This window comes from Caretta caretta, chromosome 11 (genome assembly GCF_965140235.1).
Source record: "Caretta caretta isolate rCarCar2 chromosome 11, rCarCar1.hap1, whole genome shotgun sequence".
NCBI classification, from domain to species: Eukaryota; Metazoa; Chordata; order Testudines; family Cheloniidae; genus Caretta; species Caretta caretta.
In genome coordinates this window covers 16,865,102-16,885,519 of record NC_134216.1, presented here as the reverse complement: position 1 = coordinate 16,885,519, position 20,418 = coordinate 16,865,102, and the positions used below count along the sequence as shown (strand labels likewise).

The 20,418-nt window shown below is 41.6% G+C and overlaps 1 protein-coding gene across 5 annotated transcripts in view; it reads right to left on the bottom strand.

The window, feature by feature from the left end:
* Nucleotides 1-20,192, bottom strand: part of SLC35F5 (solute carrier family 35 member F5) — a 54,607-nt gene extending 34,415 nt beyond the window's left edge. For 2 of the 5 annotated variants that reach the window (XM_048869244.2, XM_048869249.2), the window contains exons 1-7: nucleotides 20,064-20,190; nucleotides 19,078-19,242; nucleotides 18,375-18,443; nucleotides 16,582-16,655; nucleotides 8,128-8,210; nucleotides 2,969-3,110; nucleotides 1,612-1,755 (exon numbers count right to left, since the gene is read on the bottom strand). In XM_048869244.2, coding sequence (XP_048725201.1) covers nucleotides 1,612-1,755; nucleotides 2,969-3,103 — 279 coding nt within the window. In that variant the 5' untranslated portion in view covers nucleotides 3,104-3,110; nucleotides 8,128-8,210; nucleotides 16,582-16,655; ... (1 more) ...; nucleotides 19,078-19,242; nucleotides 20,064-20,190. Of the gene's footprint in view, nucleotides 1-1,611; nucleotides 1,756-2,968; nucleotides 3,111-8,127; nucleotides 8,211-16,581; nucleotides 16,656-18,374; nucleotides 18,444-19,077; nucleotides 19,254-20,063 lie in introns of all 5 variants that reach the window. The other 3 variants (XM_048869246.2, XM_048869245.2, XM_048869247.2) reach the window with 3 other exon arrangements.
* Between the last annotated feature and the right edge of the window lie 226 nt (nucleotides 20,193-20,418).

Genomic DNA, 20,418 nt, shown 5'->3' with positions numbered 1-20,418 from the left:
AGCTAGCACTAATTATATTCCTATCTGTTAATTCTTTATCCATTGAATCCTGTATTGCTTTTGCATTGTTTTGCCCCGATTGATGTCAGGCTAATGGACATACAGTTACCCAGGTGATTCTGCCTGCTTTTTTAGCACTCTTCTAGTCTTCTGAAATTTCCCCTGGAATTGCTTCTATGCCTCTGTAACATGAGGTTAGTTCCAAGCCTTTCATGAGAGTTGAGTCTTTAGACCAGAGTTGGGCAAACTATAGCCCATTGTCCTGCCCGGCCCCTGATCTCCTGGCCCGGGAGGCTAGCGCCCAGCCTCTCCCCTGCTGTCCCCCCTCCCCTGTAGTTATGCCGCCGCGCGGGCAGCACGCTCATGCAGGGCAGCGTGGCAGTGTGTCTGGCTCCGGTGTGGCACCCAGAAATGCTGCTCTGAGCGGCATGGTAAGGGGGCCGGGGGGTTGGTAAGGGGCAGGGAATCCTGGGGCGCAGTCAGGGAGCAAGGGGGGGGTTGGATAGGGAGTGGGGTCCTGGGGGGGATCATCAGGGGACAGGGGGCAGTTGGATAGGGCAGAGGTTTTGGGGGGGGGGCAGTCAGGGGACGGGGAGCATGGGAGGTTAGGTTAGATAGGGGGTGGAATCCCAGGGGGTTGTTAGGGGCGGGGGTCCTGGGAGGGGGCAGTCAGGGGACAAGAAACGGTTGGATGGGTGGGATCTCAGGGGGGCACATATAGTAGGAGGGGCGGATAGGGGGTGGGGGCCAGGCTGTTTGTGGAGGCACAGCCTTCTCTACCTGGCTCTCCATACAGTTTTGCACTCCGATGTGGCCCTCGGGCCAAAAAATTTGCCCACCCCTGCTTTAGACACTGAATTTAATATCAAACACCAAATTTGAGTGTAGAATATGCCCATCATAATGTGAGCAGAATCTTTGTCCACAAAGACGTTTAACAACATAAAACCCTACAAATACATTTAGTTGGTGACAGAAAACTAAAACTCATTCTAACAAGTTCCTGAACGTGATCTCAAAAAAAAAAAAAAAGAAGAAGAGTGATTGTAGTCTCTCTAAACATGCTAGTCAGAATTAATCTGAAGAAACTGGATATAAAAAGTGACAAATCATAATGTTAGAGTATAGAGTTCCAGGTATAGACTCAATTGTACAACCTGCAATTACCATTTCTGTCTGTTCAGTTTGTAATGGTATTTTAATGAAATCAGTATTTGATTCACTTAACATCTGGAGTTTAGCTTATGTTATTGTAAGGCCAGGTTTACACTACAAAGTTTTGCCAGTATAGCTATGTTGACAGGGAAGACAAGGAGAAGAGGAAAAACAAACAAAACAAAACCTCTAACTGACACAGATATGACAGCAAAAATAACCCCATGTAGATGCAACTTATAATGTCAAAATTATTTCTGCCAGTAAAACTAATGTTCAGGGTGGTGGCTTAACTACGCTGGGTAAAGAATATTTTCTGGCATAATGGGCATCTCCAGTAGGGGGCCTTGCCAATATCACTATCAGCAAAGTAATATACACTAACCCTCAATTTCCCCCCCTTTAAAACTTTGAATTATTGTGTATATTTAGGTTATTAAATTGAAAAATACTTACAAAAGCTGCGTGCCTTCCACGAAACCCACGTGTACACTGTTGCCTCCATGGTTTCCAAACAATAAATCCCAAGAGGTATAGAACAAACATGGACGTTTTTGCAAAGGTACTGAAAAAAGGTTTCTCGTACTTCGAAAAAACGTACTGCGGAATGAAAATAAATAGTTACAGTCTTCATAATTACTAATGAGTCATGTGACTTCTCAATCAGTGCTTTTCAAGTCCAAATCAGCCCAGCAGGTCTTCTTGAAGTCAAAACACATACGATAGAATCTCAGAATTACGAACACCAGAGCTATGAACTGACCGATCAACCACACACTTCATTTGGAACCGGAAATACACAATCAGGCAGCAGCAGAGGAAACAAAACAAAAAACAAAAACACCAATACAATACAGTACTGTGTTAAACTACTAAAACAAAGAAAAAGTTAAAAAAAAGATTTCACAAGGTAAAGAAACCATTTCTGTGCTTGTTTCATTTAAATCAAGATGGTTAAAAGCAGCATTTTTCTTCCTCATGGTAAAGTTTCAAAGCTTATTAAATCAATCTTCATTTGTAAACATGCTGGCATTGTTTAAAAACTACAATTAAGCAATAGTGATCTTTAACTACTTATATTAGTGTTTAGTCTATTAACAGCAACATTGCTGATTTTTCAGTATGGGAACAAATATAGCCATAATAATTTTCCCTAACAGGCTACAGGCAGTAGTTTCATAAAATCTGAAATGTAAAGCTAGAATGACAGGTTCATTATACAGACTAACTTTTAAGGATATAACTGCTCCCTGTGGCAACACTTGGCATTTTTTTTTCCACTGATATAATAAGAAGTCAGGTTTTGACTCCCTAACTAAAAAATAAAAATACTTGTTGGTTCAAGTGGCAAAGAATCCTGTGGCACCTGATAGACTAACAGACGTATTGGAGCATAAGCTTTTGTGGGTGAATACCCACTTCGTCGGATGCATGCAGTCATGCATCCGACGAAGTGGGTATTCACCCGCGAAAGCTTATGCTCCAATATGTCTGTTAGTCTATCAGGTGCCACAGGACTCTGCCACTTTTACAGATCCAGACTAACATGGCTACCCCTCTGATGATTGTTGGTTCAAGATACTGACAATTTCTAGATTAAACAAAACCCTCCATAGTTAAAATAATAGCTCTTACATTATGCTGGCTCATGGCTCTCAGTTCACATAGTTTATAGTACTGGTTAGCTACCTGGAGGATTCAGATTTTTTTCGCCCTTTTTTAAGATTAAAAAAAATGTGTCAAGTAAAACTCTGTATAAATGTAATATTATTCTCCCCTTTTTTAAAAAGAAGAAGCATGAAACAATGCTTACTGAAGTGAGTTCTGAGGATGCAACCCATATCACATCAACAAGTAGAAGAATGACAATTCCAAGAGCCATTCGCTTACGCTGAGTGGAGGAACTGCTTTGGGAGCTCATTCGGTTCATGATAAAAACCCACACCATTTGTAACCTATTAAACATCAATAAAGAAAACAAAATACAGATTATAGACAGTGACTATAAATATAGTATATATAAATATAAAGGAAAGTAAGAAAAAAGCCATCAGTAGCATTTAACAGACATTAAGTGTGTGTAATATGCTATTGAGAGACCCAGGTTACAGTCACTGTTCTGGAGCAGGGACTTGAAACAGGTTTCCCAGATCCTAGGCTTATAAGGTATAAGAGGGGCCCCACAGTCTCAATGGTTTTGTGAATCTAGACCCTTTGTTTTTAAGTTTCCTTTGCTCTTAATAAGACAAAAAGTTGAAAATGCCCCAAATCTAAACAAAATGTTTCAATTGACCCAAACTGTATTTTTTTCCCTCCAACTTTTCAATACAGCAAAAATTCCAGTTTGGGTTTTCCCCGGAACCAAAAAAAAAAAAGTCAGTTATTCATATGGCATGAATACTGAATATCTAGCTATCAAAACAACCACTGTAGACATGGGGCAGGTCTACACTAGAAAGAAGTACTACATCGGCACGGCTGCACGTTTGGTGAAGACACTCTATGCCAACATGGCGCTGGAATGCACAGCGCTTAGGTCACTGTGACTTGCATTGCTCAGAAGGGTGTCTTTTTCACACCCAAGTGACATAAGTTAGATGGACTTCAGTGGTACTGTAGACGTGTCCTAGCTTTCAGCTAGGTGTGTAATATAAAAGGACATTAAGACGACTTATGTACAGATGTATTTAAAACAAAATAAAAATCAACGGGAGAACATGCAGACATGTCTACTAGAAATTTCAAGACAAAGTTTAGGTTAACACACAGAGGACCTCTGGCAATTTTAAAAGTCCCTACCCAAATTGGTACTGACAAGATCTACCTTATCAGGACTTAAGTATAAGGAAGAGATGATCAAATTACTAGAATGCCAAAAGTATAAAAGGGTTTAAATGTTGAACTATGGCAATACTTGCTCATATGCACAGGAAGGAGCATGCTGATCAAATAAGGGCATTAAAAACATTATCTAGACTGCAAAATCCAGTCGGAAAATGCTAGATATACAGCTGCCCACGCAAATTTATTTCTGCTGCCCTGGGCATATGCATCATTGTACCATCTTTAATTACACGATCACATACTATTTTTCCCCCCACAATACCCTGCCTCATTCAATGCACAGGATAGACATACATGGCAACAGAGTAAATACTGCATGGCCAGTCCCAGGCTGTCATTGCGAATTCCTAACTTTAGCTTTCACAGTCAAGCCCTTGAAACATTCTTTTAACAGTTTTTCTGTATATAATAAATACTGAAGTTGAAGAAGGTATATTGGAAAATATCATACATGTCTTTTAAAGGGCAGGGAGAGTGAAATCAACCCACCTTTTCTAAACCTTGCTCCAGATGCCTTTGAAATCACAAGCTGCATTAGTCTTACTCCAAACAAAGTCTTATCTTGACCATGCCAGCAATACACACACATTTGTACATTCACCAAGGTGATCAGAAGGGGACTCAAGTTTATTATGCAACTAAATCTATAGTCGTATGGGGCACTAAGACTGCCCATCAGTAGACCTGAAATTCAGCAAGACCTTAAGTTTTATGATTAAAAAAAGTATCAGTTTAGGATGACAAAATGTTTTCTTTAGATTCTGAACAGGAAGTTAGAAGTCTAATACCACAGACTATTAACGCCAGAAAGAAGTTAAGTACTTGCCAGTGGACCTTGGTAAGAGATATTGATTTAGCAAGCTTTATGCTTCTACTTGCACTTCTATATACACATATTCTGAAAATAAATGTATTTAAGAGATTTAGTCATGGAATACCTAAAATTCTTTTCTATTTGTTAGAATAAAAAGCTATAATAGTAAGGATTCCTTCTTGAACTCATCTAACAACTCATTAACTTTTATGTAGCAAATCCTGATTCTGGAATAAACCAAGACAACCTGCTTTGCTGAAAGAAATAATGAAACAAGGTAGCTGGCCCCTCTCCAATTTCAGTCCAGCTTTGTGCCCTAATTTGGTGTGATGAGGAGGGCAGGGATGCCCCTGGAAGTTTTAAATGAGTGACAGCCAAAGGCAAGAGTTCAGAATCCAAATTCTAGAGACAACACTCAGGAGAAGAGCAAAGCTAAATTGAATGAGGCAGGGAATATCCCTGAAAGAGGGATTAGAAAGAGTTCCCAAGCTGTGCAGTGGACCCCGATAAGGCTGGTGATAGCAGAAAGCAGGAAGGCAGTTGGGTGGTCACTTACAAAACTTGTAAGAGCCATGACCAGAGAGGGCTGAAGATTGACACTAGCCAAGGGAGATGTCTCCTGGCTCTCTGAGCGGTAGAGCCAAAGAGAGCTGAAGGCTGAGAGTGATGGAGTGGTGACCCTGTTGATGTCTCCAGGTGAGGGCTGAGAATGAAGCAGGACAAAAAAACCTCAGCTAGAGAGGCCAGGGACTGAGGTTTGGTGAGAGACACTGAAGCTATACTGAGTCTCCACTCCTAGCCCCACCCTTCTAACTCCTGTCAGTTCCAGGTCTCCTTATCAAGGCATTTCCAATCTTCTCCCATCCCAATTCCTTGCTCCCAGTCTTCCTGTCCAGCCAGTCCAGTTTCCTCCCCCACTTCCTGGTCTCTCCCCCTTGTCTCTGGCCTCCCATCACCTGCCCACATTCCCCCAACCCACTGGCTCCCTCTCCCCAGGCTTCCCACCCAACCTCAGTGTCCTCAGCTTCCCTGATTACTTATGCCAGTCCCTTTGCCTATTCAGTTTCATTTCTCCCACGCATCTCAGCTCCTTGCCACATCTGTCTTCCCTCACCTCTATATATTGCCTCTACCCCACTGGTTTCCAGTTCTACTCTTGTCCTGCCAGTCCCAGTCTCCCCCATTCCAATCCTCATCCAATCTGAATTCTCCCAATCCCCTGTTCTCGCACCCTGTTCTTCCTTCACCGGCTCCTAGACCTAGCAACTGAAACCAGGGTCTAATAATGGGAAGTGCTGGGTAACTTAAACAACAAGCAGTGCTACCAGCCCCACTTATACTGTATCTGTTGCCAGCACATGTTGTATACCTTTCCCCTACCCTCTGTTTGTATGTCTGTCTTTAGACTGTCAGCAAGACATGGATCATTTCTTCACCTGTTTGGAAAGTCAACTTTAGTGCTCCCAGAAATAATTAAAAACATTCATTTGTATTATAGTAATGCCTAGAAGCTCCTGTCAGGATTGGGGCCTCATCACATTAGAAGGTGAAGAGAATAAAAGGCTCTCCCATCCCCAAAGAGCTTAACATCTAATTAATATGCAAAAAATGGGTGTAACAAATAAGCAGAAGTAATAAGGAAGTGAAGATGATGCAGTAAGAACATGCTTTTAAATAGACCAGATATGTGCCCAGCCAGAAAGTTATGTTTTTTGTTGATTTAAGACAGACAATTAATTAAGATAAATATCAGAAGTCCCTGATGGCAATCCATGTAGCCATTATTAACTGACAATTTCCCCATAAGTAGTGGGCCTTGAGGAAGGATCCAAGAGATATGCAGTGAATTTCCAGGGAAGATCAGGATAGGTGTTCTCTACAAAAAGGATGGTTGAAAAAAGCATGCAGTTGTTTGTGATGGAAGCAAACTGGAAGACAAAGAATGGAATGGTTGATGGAAGGAAGGGCTTGACACAAAAGAGAGAAAATGTGGATAAAGCAGGTAGGAACCCACTTACAAAGGACCTGATGAGGGCCAGAAATTTTTATTTAAATGTGGTGGTGAAGGAGAAAATAATTGAGGAATTCAAAGAGGTGAAAACAATACATGTTGAAAACATTGGACCAAGAAGATGATCTTAAATAATATTCTAGGGCCAAGCCCTTTGCATAACGTATAAGCCAAACAGGACTTGTGTGTGAAAGAATTCAAGGAAGCCAGAGGGAAGGAATTTTCTCCCACACCCAGGTTGACAACTAATAAAAGAGTGGCTCTCAAGCTTCTAGTGCAGCCTGAAGGCTATTGTAGCCTAAGGCTCCCACATGCCTGCTTTGCTGGGGTTAGGAACAACCAGTAAATCCACTAAATGGTGGAGCCACTGACCCCTCAGCCATCATACTACTTAGTCATATCCCAGATCCCCCTGCTGCTCCAAAGCACACAGCTGGAACAGATCATCCTATAGTCTCTTGACCTCTTGCCCTACTCTTCCGTATCAGACCCACCCCACTTCTCCTGCATCTGGAATCTGATGGAGAGAATAGTAGAGGGCAGGATTTCCCCCTAAAATTACTCATCTAATATTTCAGAGATCACAAGTTCTCTGAATTGGTTTATATTTTATGGATACATTTTAATACATATTATATTGCTTTTTACTCATGGTTAGTCATTTTAACTGACACCAACTAAAAAACCACTTATGTCTGAAGGGTTTTTTCAATACTTATTAAAAGTAACAGCCAAGATCACCATAACTAAGAAATTAAAGAAAAAATATTTATCTTTTCAGTTTTCTTGTGCATTTGACAGCAATGTGTGTATTTATCATCTCCACTTCCCCTATATGGCCAGTTTCTTGTTTTCTGAGTTTCAGGCTGCAACAAGAAAAAAAAGCTTAATAGGAAAATGTGATTGTGAAGTCTCAGTTTGCACACAAGACAGGTGCAATACTGACTAGACTGAAAGCTGACAGTGTCCTGGGTATCTGTTCTGATCCTCAATATCAAACCCATGATTCTTCTCTAAATCTTCGGTATAAGACATCTTATAGCACTATGTATCACAGCATTATTAAAGTTTGTAAAATTTAATATGGAATGCAAAGTGTGTGAAGAGAAAATAAGGATTCTGGATATCTTAAACTGTTGTACTATTTCAATTTTTTCACAATATGCAAACAGATTTTAAATCATGAATATTTGTAAAAAGGAAGTGAAAATATGCAGTATTTTGTTTCCCCACATTGAGAACAACATGCTGAAATAAAGAAGAACGTTGAGAAAATAATTCCCGAGATTTATATTTTACATACCTGCACAGTAATTTTTAAAAACAAAATAAATGCTTGGACTTTAATAGACTTCAAGCTGCCATTGTCAAGATGAAAGCTGTCTCCTAAAAAAAAAAAATAATAAAATATGAAATACTGTGTAATATATACATGTTCATTCAATAAGTTTCCTAAACAGAAAACAATAAATTATATTGCAATATCAAAACTCCCAAGGCCTAAATGTTACAGATGCAAATATAAATAATCTTAACAATTCAGTACATATTTTAAGGTTTGAAAATCATTAGTAATATAGAGCATAAAGGTGAAACAGCATCAGGTGTGGGAGCACAACCCTTCGCTTATTTAAATCCCTCTTAATGATCCACAAATGGAAACAGGTTTCAGAGTAACAGCCGTGTTAGTCTGTATTCGCAAAAAGAAAAGGAGTACTTGTGGCACCTTAGAGACTAACCAATTTATTTGAGCATGAGCTTTCGTGAGCTACAGCTCACTTCATCGGATGCATTCCGTGGAAACTGCAGAAGACATTATATACACACAGAGACCATGAAACAATACCTCAGTTTTCTCAAAAAGTTTAATTACACTGGCTCCTTCCTCTGGTTCTCCTAGTGGGGTTTGTTTTTTGGGTCTTACATTTGGTGCAGAGACTGCATTGATATCAGTGTCCTGTACAGGGTTGAGCATACTGCTTGGGCTTAATAGTAATATTTAAACTACATAAGAAAAAGATATGTAATTGCATGAAGGAGAAAACCTTAATTCTTAAGTATAACTGAAATGTCCTTACTTAAAAATGTTTCAGATTCAAACACGATTTGGAAGAGCATGTATATATTTTAAGTTTATTATTTTAAGGCTAAACTGTAGCAAAAACAAAGTTATTCCTCATTATAGCTCCTTTTTCATGGAAGACTCCATCACGCTCTCTCTCTCTCCACATCTTTGTTCAGATTCTCCAAAAATATTCAACAAAAAACAGTTTATTTTATTTGGGGAGTCTTTTCACATCATAGACCATAGGAATCGCTGCACTAGATCAATCACCAGTCTAATCTAATCTGGCATCCTATCTCAGACAGTGGCTAGTACCAGATGCTTTCGAAGGTGAAAAATCCTACAGACAGCCCCGCAACCTGAAGCAAATACTCACCAACAACCACATACCACACAACAGAACCACTAACCCAGGAACTTATCCTTGCAACAAAGCCCGTTGCCAATTGTGCCCACATATCTATTCAGGGGACACCATCACAGGGCCTAATAACATCAGCCACACTATCAGAGGCTCGTTCACCTGCACATCCACCAATGTGATATATGCCATCATGTGCCAGCAATGCCCCTCTGCCATGTACATTGGTCAAACTGGACAGTCTCTACGTAAAAGAATAAATGGACACAAATCAGATGTCAAGAATTATCACATTCATAAACCAGTCGGAGAACACTTCAATCTCTCTGGTCACGCAATCACAGACATGAAGGTCGCTATCTTAAAACAAAAAAACTTCAAATCCAGACTCCAGCGAGAAACTGCTGAATTGGAATTCATTTGCAAATTGGATACTATTAATTTAGGCTTAAATAGAGACTGGGAGTGGCTAAGTCATTATGCAAGGTAGCCTGTTTCCTCTTGTTTTTTCCTACCCGCCCCCCCTCCCCCAGATGTTCTGGTTTAACTTGGATTTAAACTTGGAGAGTGGTCACTTTGGATGAGCTATTACCAGCAGGAGAGTGAGTTTGTGTGTGTATGGGGGTGGGGGGGATGTGAGAAAACCTGGATTTGTGCAGGAAATAGCCCGACTTGATTATGTAAAGAGTTGTCACTTTGGATGGGCTAGCACCAGCAGGAGAGTGAATTTGTGTGGGGGGGGGTGGAGGGTGAGAAAACCTGGATTTGTGCTGGAAATGGCCCACCTGATGATCACTTTAGATAAGCTATTACCAGCAGGACAGTGGGGTGGGAGGAGGTATTGTTTCATATTCTCTGTGTATATATAAAGTCTGCTGCAGTTTCCACGGTATGCATCCGATGAAGTGAGCTGTAGCTCACGAAAGCTCATGCTCAAATAAGTTGGTTAGTCTCTAAGGTGCCACAAGTACTCCTTTTCTTTTTGTAATTGAGGAGTCTCAGTAAACAGTCCATAGAGAAAGTTTCATTTTACTTCAGACATCTTATGCTTTAAAACAAAGGATTCTCTCTCAATTTTTTTTTCTATCCTACCTAATGCTCTCCTTATCCATGTCACTGCATAATCCTTTTTTGAATCCGATTAAGCTCTTGGCTTCAATGATATCTTGTGTCAATGAATGTCCCCGATTATGTGTTAAAAAGAGAGAGCAGCGAAGAGCAAACTTTTCCCTCCAACTCTACATTTCACCTTTAATACCTGCCAAGGGTGTACCCCCTAGCTAGCAAGGCCTACTAGCTTTTGTTCTTTCTTGTTCGCAGTTTAACTGATGCTCTCCAAGCACTCTAAATTACATTTTAAAAGTGAATAAAGAAGAATCAACACAAATTAGGGCTCAATCCTGCAAAGCAAGTAACACCTTTAATTCCCAGTACACTTCATCGAAGTTGACTGCCCAGCACTGTGCAAGTTCAGGCTCTTAGACCTGCAGGGTTTCTTTTCCTCCACAGAAAATACATTCTGCTGCCTTTTCCCCACCAGGGACTATTGTGGCACTAGAGCAGACCAGCAACTGGCTCCTTGTAGCAGGTGACAGAGAAGAGAGGCTGCGTTCCTTACAGCGCCATGACAGCGGATCCGGGTGAGGAGGCATGGAATATTGGGGGGTGGGGGGGGGAGAGACTACAAAGGGGAGCACATGGGGTGAATGGGAGTCACATGGGGTGGTCACAGACTGGACTTCAGAAGGGCTAGTGGGAGGACAGGGCGGGGCTGAATGGGAGTGGGTCACATGTTGACAGGGTGGCTGAGAGAGGGTACAGGGACACATGGGCAGGGGGAAGAAGAGTGGTTGAGTGGGGGTGCAGGGACACAAAGGCACTAAATGGGAGAGGCTGGGGTCAGCATGGGGGAGGGTCCTCAACTCCCTAACAATCCCTCCCCTACCCCCCCAGAAAAACTGTTCCTTATTTTTTCCCACCCATACCCAACTGCCCTCCAGGTTCACTCCCAGGCTCCTTTCCAGCAATTACTTCCCTCTCCCTCAGCTCCTCCATTACTCCTGACACTACTAAGCCTTTGCCCGGCTTCTGATGGGTGCAGGAAATATGTTTCTGTGTTGTAGTTTAAATAAATTATGAAATAGGGCTGTCAATTAATCGCAGTTAACTCACACGATTAACTAAAAAAAACTAACCTTGATTAAAAAAATAATCACAATTAATCACAATTTTAAATCACACTGTTAATAGAATACCAACTGAAATTTATTAAATATTTTGGATATTCTTCTACATTTTCATATCTGTTGTGTTGTAATTGAAATCAAAGTGTATATTTTTATTACAAATATATGCACTGTGAAAATGATAAACAAAAGAAATAGTATTTTTCAATTCACCTCATACAAGTACTGAAGTGCAATCTCTTTATAGTGAAAATGCAATTTACAAATGTAGATTTTTTTTTTGTTACATAACTGCACTCAAAAACAAAACAATGTAAAACTTCAGAGCCTACAAGTCCACTCAGTCCTATTTCTTATTCAGCCAATTACTAAGACAAGCAAGTTTGTTTACATTTATGGGAGATAATGCTGCCCGCTTCTCATTTACATCACCAGAAAGTGAGAACAAGCGTTGGCATGGCACTATTGTAGCTGGCATTCCAAGGTGTTTACATGCCAGATATCCTAAACATTGATACGCCCCTTCATACTTCGGCCACCATTGCAGAGGACATATTTCCATGCTGATGATGCTTGTTAAAAGAAAATGCGTTAATTAAATTGGTAACTGAACTCCTTTGGGGAGAACTGTATGTCCCTTGCTCTGTTTTACCTGCGTTCTGCCATATATTTCATGTTATGGCAGTCTCGGATGATGACCCCAGCACATGTTGCTCATTTTAAGAACACTTTCACTGCAGATTTGACAAAACGTAAAGAAGGTACCAACGTGAGATTTCTAAAGATAGCTACAGCACTCGACCCAAGGTTTAAGAATCTGAAGTGCCTTCCAAAATCTGAGAGGGACGAAGCGTGGAGCATGCTTTCAGAAGTCTGAAAAGAGCAACACTCCAATGCAGAAACTACAGAACCTGAACCACCAAAAAAGAAAATCAACCTTCTGCTGGTGGCATCTGACTCAGATAATGAAAATGAACATGCGTCGGTCCGCACTTCTTTGGATTTTTATAGAGCAGAACCCATCATCAGCATGGGTGCATGTCCCCTGGAATGGCGGTTGAAGCACGAAGGTACATATGAGTCTTTAGAGCATCTGGCGCATAAATATCTTGCAAGGCCGGCTACAACACTGCCATGAGAATGCCTGTTCTCACTTTCAAGTGACATTGTAAACAAGAAGCAGGCAGCATTATCTCCTGCAAATGTGAATCATAGAACTGAAAGGGACCTCAAGAGGTCATCTAATCCAGTCCCTTGCACTCGTGGCAGGACTAAGTATTATCTAGACCTTTCCTGACAGGGGTTTGTCTAATCCGCTCTTAAAAATTTCTCCAGTGATAGAGATTCCACAACCTCCCTAGGCAATTTATTCCAGTGCTTAACCACCCTGACAGTTATGAAGTTTTTCTTCATGTCCAACCCAAACCTCCCTGGCTGCAATTTAAGCCCATTCCTTCTTGTTCTATCCTCAGAGGTTAAGAAAAACAATTTTTCTTTCTCCTCCTTGTAACAACCTTTTACATACTTGAACACTTATGTCCCCTCTCAGTCTTCTCTTTTCCAGACTAAACAAACTCAATTTTTTCTATCTTCCCTCATAGGTCATGTTTTCTAGACCTTTCATTATTTTTGTTGCTCTTCTCTAGACTCTCTCCAATTTGTCCACATCCTTCCTGAAATGTGGTACCCAGAACTGGACACAATACTCCAGTTGAGGTCTAATCAGAGTGGAGTAGAGCAGAAGAATTACTTTTTATGTCTTGCTCATAACATTCCTGATAATACATCCCAGAATGATGTTTGCTTTTTTTGCAACAGCGTTACTCTGTTGACTCATATTTAGCTTGTGGTGCACTATGACCCCCAGATCCCTTTCCGCAGTACTCCTTCCTAGCCAGTCATTTCCCATTTTGTATCTGTGCAGCTGATTGCTCCTTCCTAAATGGAGTACTTTGCATTTGTCTTTATTGAATTTCATCCTACTTACTTCAGACCATTTCTCCGGTTTGTCCAGATCATTTTGAATTTTAATCCTATCCTCCAAAGCACTTGCAACCACTCCCAGCTTGGTATGGTCCACAAACTTTATAAAAGTGTACTCTGTATGCCATTATCTAAATCATTGATGAAGACACTGAAAAGAACCAGACCCAGAACTGATCCCTGCGGACCCCACTCGTTATACCCTTCCAGCATGACTCAACCACTGATAAATACTCTCTGGGAATGGTTTTCCAACCAGTTTTGCACCCACCTTATAGTAGCTCCATCTCGGTTGCATTTCCCTAGTTTATTTATGAGAATGTCATGCAGGACAGTAAGAAAAGCTTTACTAAAATCTAGTTATAACACATCTACTACTTTCCCCCCATCCACAAGGTTTGTTACTCTGTCAAAGAAAGCTATCAGGTTGGTCTGATATGATTTGTTTTTGACATATCCATTCTGATTGTTACTTATCACCTTATTATCATCTAGATGCTTGCAAATTGATTGCTTAATTATTTGCTCCATTATCTTTCTGGGTACAGAAGTTAAGATGACTGGTCTGTAATTCCCTGGGTTGTCCTTCTTTCCTTTTTTATAGATAGGCACTATATTTGCCCTTTTCCAGTCTTCTGGAATCTCTCCGGTCTTCCACGATTTCTCAAGGATAATTGCTCAGATATCTCCTCAGTCAGCTCCTTGAAATAAACTTGTTTGTCTTAGTGGTTGGCTGAACAAGAAGTAAGACTGAGTGAACTTGTAAGCGCTTTAATTTTACACTGTTTTGTTTTTGAGTGCAGGGTTTTTTGGTACATAATTCTACATTTCTAAGTTAGACATTGATGATAAAGAGATTGCACTACAAAGTACTTGTATTAGTTGAATTGAAAAATACTATTTCTTTTGTTTATTACAGTGCGAATACTTGTAAGAAAAATAAATATAAAGTGAGCACTGTACACTTTGTATTCTGTGTTGTAATTGAAATCAATATATTTGAAAATGTAGAAAACATCCAAAAATATTTAAATAAATGGTATTCCATTACTTTTTTTAAATCGCGTGATTAATCGCAATTACTTTGTTTAATGGCTTGACAGCCCTAATTATTACTCAAAGTTCTGTATTCGTATGTCCAGTAAGGAATCTATTTGTCAAAAACATTTCCTGAATCTTTTTTGTTGTGTGTATTGTTACAGACATACTTGCTAACAGATATTTTGAAATAAAATACCAAAATAATTGAAACTGTCGTGTTATTTTGACAAATAAAATATGCAGAATTTTACAATATTGTGCACAGAATTTTTAATTTTTGGCACAGAATTCCCCCAGGAATAAGACATGCAACGTATGCTGAATCACTCTAATAAGCCAGGCTAAGAGGCACTTGCAGCATACTTTGAAGATGAAAGCCTTATTTGTTTATGCATTCTGGAGGTCAGAGAGTCCAGATCCACTGTGGGTTGCTACCCACAGTGACCTAGCATGCACACTATACTTGCTGATCACTTTACATTTACTATGCAACCCTGTGGCAGACAGGGGCTGGCACTTCAGAAAGCAAAATCTTTTTAATAGGTTAAAATAATTATACACATATACATGCGCAGGAACTACATTAACCTATGCTATTGGTATCAAACATCTTGCCCACCTTAAGTATTTTTCCAGACGCATAACAGAGTCAGACTCTGCAGAACATGACTTGACATACCTGTCTTAGTCTATGTCTACACTGCAGCTGGGAGGTGTAATTCCCAGTTCAGGCAGAAGTAAACACCCCAGTTCTGCTTGAGCTGGCATGCTAAAAATAGCAGTGAGGCCATAATGGCAGAGGTGGTAGTTCTAGCTAGCCAACCAAGTGCCTATCTTGGTTCAGGTTGAACTCAAGCAGGTAGCCCAAGTCACCACCCACGCCATCGCTGCAACACTAGTGCATGTACTTCTACCCAAGATGAGAATTCACCTCTGAGCTGCACTGTGGATGGACCCCTTACATAAATTTGAGAGGTGTGAACTGCCTCATTTATACAGCTAGGATGATACATCTACTACTTTAAAGCTAAATAAATACAGGTGCAGTTTTATGTTTATGTGATTTACGCACACAATAGCAGTAATTGTAACTGAACACACCAGCGACCAAACAGAGGGGGAAAACAGACACTGGTCCCAAAACTGCCCTCTATCATTTCCATCCACAGCCCATTGAAGTTGAATGCAACAGTTTACTTTTCTAAGGGTAGATTCTGTTCAGTTATACAGCTTTAGCTCTCATTTAAGTGCATAGGAGTTGTACCTCATGTACTACAGTGCAGAATTTGGGATACAATTTAGTTACTGCATAAGGACCATATTCTACCCTCTATCACTGTGCAAACCTGCCTTTGAGCTAGGTTCCTACAAGGTTCTGAGCACTTACAACTCCATTCAAAGCCTATTATCGTCAGTGGGAATTTGAAGACAATTTAGCATCCTACCTTTGAACATCAGGACCAAGAACAAAGATTAAATATATATTGCAGCCCTCTCACAGAATGTGTCTGACACTCCTGCCCGGTTATGTGCAAGCTCCTGTGGTGTATGCATGTTGTGAGATGGAGGTGACAGCATGCAACAGATCATATGGTTTTTGTCTGGTTGGTTGTTTTTTTAAACCCGAACACAATTAAACAAAAGATATACTTCAAAATTGTGCTGAATGTCCCTCTTTTCTTTGTTATTTGAGGCAAAACGTACTGCTTGTCTAAGACATATTTACAGATTCCAAGGCCAGAAGGGACCACTGATCATCTATGTATAACATCTGTCTATAACACAAGCCACTGAGCTTCCCCAAAATAATTCCTGGAGCATATCTTTTGGAAAAAACATCCAATTTTAATTTTAAAATTTTCAGTAATGGAGAATCCACTATGACTCTTAGTAAGTTGTTCCAATTATTCTCACTGTTAAAAATGTACGCCTTATTTCCAGTCTGAATTTGTCTAGCTTTCAACTTCCAGACATTGGTTCATTGCATCAGCAACAAAAATCAGAATTCCTTTATGTGTCATCTTTACAATAACAGTTAAATATGCTTCAAAACCACCTTTGTAAATAAACACTTTTCAACAGAGGCTGATAGTAGCCTAGACACAAAATAGTTTTCCTTACCATTTAGACCATATTAGGGCTGAGATTGTCATCTTGTGGAACCATTTTTTTTCAGCCAGTTACGTGCAGGCCTTCTGCAGAAAGCCAAAAAGGAATGAAAACTTTAGAACACCCCTTTCCAACACCTTGTGAAGAGTGAAAATCCCAACTCAGTGGTGTCTTTCCCCCTCCAACCCAAATTAAACTATTCTCAATCACTTAATTTTAGGTAGAGATACTCCGCATTAACAGTTGATATTCCCAGACATAAATGCCTTTATTGTATGCAGTGTTATTGTCGCTGCATCTCCCCCAGGATATTAGAGAGACAAGGTGGGTGAAGTATCTTCGGTTCGACCATCTTCTGTTGGTGAGAGAGACAAACTTTTAAGCAGAAGTTGGTCCAATAAAAGATACTACCCCAATCCCTGGACGTTTAAAATGATCTCACATGTATTTTCACTTGGCTACCTACATTTGGATCAATGGGCTGGAATGGCCTTATGCTAATTCACAAAACGTAGAACACCATTTTTACTAAGATACATATGCCAAAAGTGTATTTAGAAGGGTAGTAAGTATGTGTAATCCTGCAAGTGTCGTTCCATTTGCAAGAAGTCCCATCATCTCTGACAGCAAAGCCACATTAGCACCACATGTTTCTCTAAAGATTATCACTATTCTCAATTTATAATACAATTTAATAGTGAAGGCAGAACAATATGATATCTCTGAGAATATGAAGTAATCAAATAGCTTGTTGATCATAAGGGAAACCGCTTTATGAACACAAAAATTGCTAAACCAGTGTATATACTGCAGACATTCTATGTAAAAGCTAGTCCATGACAAAGGCACCTGGACAGCAGCTCAATCACAACAGATTGAATTTTTTTTTCCAGTCTTCACAGTTCTGCACCCACACCACAATCTGGGCCAACATGAAAACAACTTTAAAATGTACTGACTAATTGAACACTGCCTGTTCTCATAAGGGAATGTGTCAAAAGAGACTTGAAATATACTGGCCTCAGTGGATTCTTATTTCACTCACACCCGTGAAGTATATGGGTCATATGATGAAGACACAGAAATTATGTTTTAGTTACAACCAGACAATGAATAGAAGTGGATTGACTAATCATTTTAGTGCCATCCTTCCAATTCTAGAAATACCTATTAGTCAGCCAGGACAAACGTATAAAAAAAATATGAGGGTACCAATCTCAGGGAGGTTATATAGAAATGGTCAGCCTTTGTATTGACTAACTCGTGTCTCACTGTTTTTCATTTGATGGCACAAAAGTCAAAAGCAAAACAAACCGGTGCATTTTGTGCAAATAATTTTGAAAACATATAGGGTTTTCTTTGTTGTCCTTTCTACTACCTCAAGAATTCACTTCCATAACAATTGATCACCATACTACACAGGAATAGCAGGTGGGGGTGCTGAGGACTTCCTTCAAATAAGACAACGGCAATTTTTAAATCAGATGGGTGGCACACTTTCAGAGCGATATTGCAATCACTCAAGGTCTAATCCCACAGTCCTTCCTCAAAGAAAACTCCATAAAAAGAGTAGACTCCTCCACAAAAATCCCCTTATCATGAAGTAAAGCACAGGTTATCGAACCCAAGTCTCATATGCTGGTGCTGAGTATTGTCACTAGTCTACCACACCAGCCCAAATAAAAATTAATTAAAAAATAGAAGACCAAAATACACACAGAAAGCATTTTGTTTTGAATTAGCTAAAATATCTCATTTATTTTATCTCATGAGACATATGGAGTCCAACAAAAGGCAATACTCACTTGAAAACAGTACCTCCATGACATCAAAATGTTCTGTATATAAATAACAGTGGAGCTGGTTCCCAGGATCTGAAGAATAAGAGGAATACTTGAAAAAAATATATATCTAAATTCTCATACAAGTGTCAGAAACATAAATTTTCAGCTATATTGTAATTTGCAAGTGTGAATAGAAATGATATATTACATGGTGTGTTTAACTATTAACTGACAATTACTGGAATAAACCGACCATGAACTCCACAAGTTCAAACATTACGAAGAGATCACACAGAACACTTGTGTCTACGTAGCATCTTCCATATGGAAGAATCCTAAAACTTTACTGTCTAACTGACAAACCTTACACACATATAACTTCACCCACCACTGAAGGGCAGACACCTTTGCGGCAAAACAGACAACTGGTAACATTACACAACAATTTTGAATATGACATGTACAATATAAAATTAATACAGAGCAATTTTAGTTAGGAAGAACATAAATTACCCAAATGGAATTTGGCCCAAACATCAGGCAGTTTCACCCACAATTGTGAAAAGTACTAGGGAATCTTTAATAACCGCTCAGGACCTCACTTTTACCTCTCATCTGATCAATGGTGTCCCGAATAACATGCTGGACCATGCATTTAATACACACACGGAAGAATATCAGCTACTGAATTATCAGAAACATATAAGCATTTCTTGGAAATCACCTGTCCAATCCTTCTTAATAGGAGATCAAAAGAAATCAGCTTGCAGCGGGGTAGACAACTACACAGCAGTGGTGAGATCAAGTCCAGCACAGTCTCCGGAAGTACTCCTCACCCTCATAACTGTGGTAGCCTTACACATTCGGGAACAGGCACAATGCTGCACTTCTAGAGAGACACTTCCAGGGTAGGGGTTGGATTCTGTTTCCTTCCCCCTCCACCCACTCACTCTAGGGATGGGGGAGAGAAATAGGAGACCTCCCCCCCCCCAAAAAAACCCTCCCACTCCACAGTTGGGAGGCAAAGGAAGAGACCCTCCCCCCAACACACACATTGCTGCGCTGGGGATGGGGAGAGAAAGACAACAGTTCCCCTTCCCCCGCGCCATTCCTCCACTCCGGGGATGGGGAAGAGGGACAGGGGCAGCCCCCTTCCTCGGCAGACACCCACCCAACTCTGGGGATCAGGTGGGAGAGAATGAGACAGCCCTCCGCCCCCTCCCCACCCACTCTGGGGATGGGGGGAGGGGAGATAGCCTCCCTTCCTCCGCGCGCGCACCCCCCCCCACTCTGAGGGTGCGGGGGAGAGAGAGACAGGCCCCCATTCCCCACCCCCTACTCTGGTGGTGAGGGAGAGGAGACAGCTCCCCCCCCCCCACGAAAAGTGGATGTGCAGGGGAAGCTAAGCCCCCCACCCAGTGGATCCCGGGGGCAGAAGGAAGGGCTTCCCCCCTCACACGCAGGTGACAGTGGGAAAAGGCGGCGAGTCTCCCCCCACGGAGAGGGAGGCTGGTCAGGGGAAGACGACCTGGGCAGGCTGGGCACCGCCCCCACCCTCACTCACGGACGAGGGGGGCGAGAAGGCGAAGAGGCTGGTCCCTTCCCCCACTGACACCCCGGGCCAGGGTTTAGTCGGGGCGCCCCGGACACGGGGCATCGGTTCCCCGTTCGGCTCCGGGCCGGAAGCCCTTGCTCGGGTCTCGCCGGTACCTGTGTGCGGCAGGGCCCGGCCCCAAGACCCCTCCGTCCCGGTGCGCGGCCCGCTCCTCTCCTCTAAGATGGTGGCTAGCCCGGAGTCGCAGCTGGGCCGCGGCAAATCCATCCCAGAGCCAGCGAGCGAGAGCCAGCGCCCCCCACCGGCCAGCCGCGCCGGGCCTCCATCGATCTGCTCGGAGAGCCACTCGCCGGCCTGCGGCCGCTCCCAGAGACGCCGACGCGGCGGCGGGGGGTGAGAGGCGGCGCTGGCGGCGGCCGGGGCAGGAGCGGAAGTGGGGGGAGGAGAAGGCGGAAGGGGCGCGGCTGGCGAGTGAAGGGTGTGAGGGAGCGGGGAAGGGGACGGCGCCGA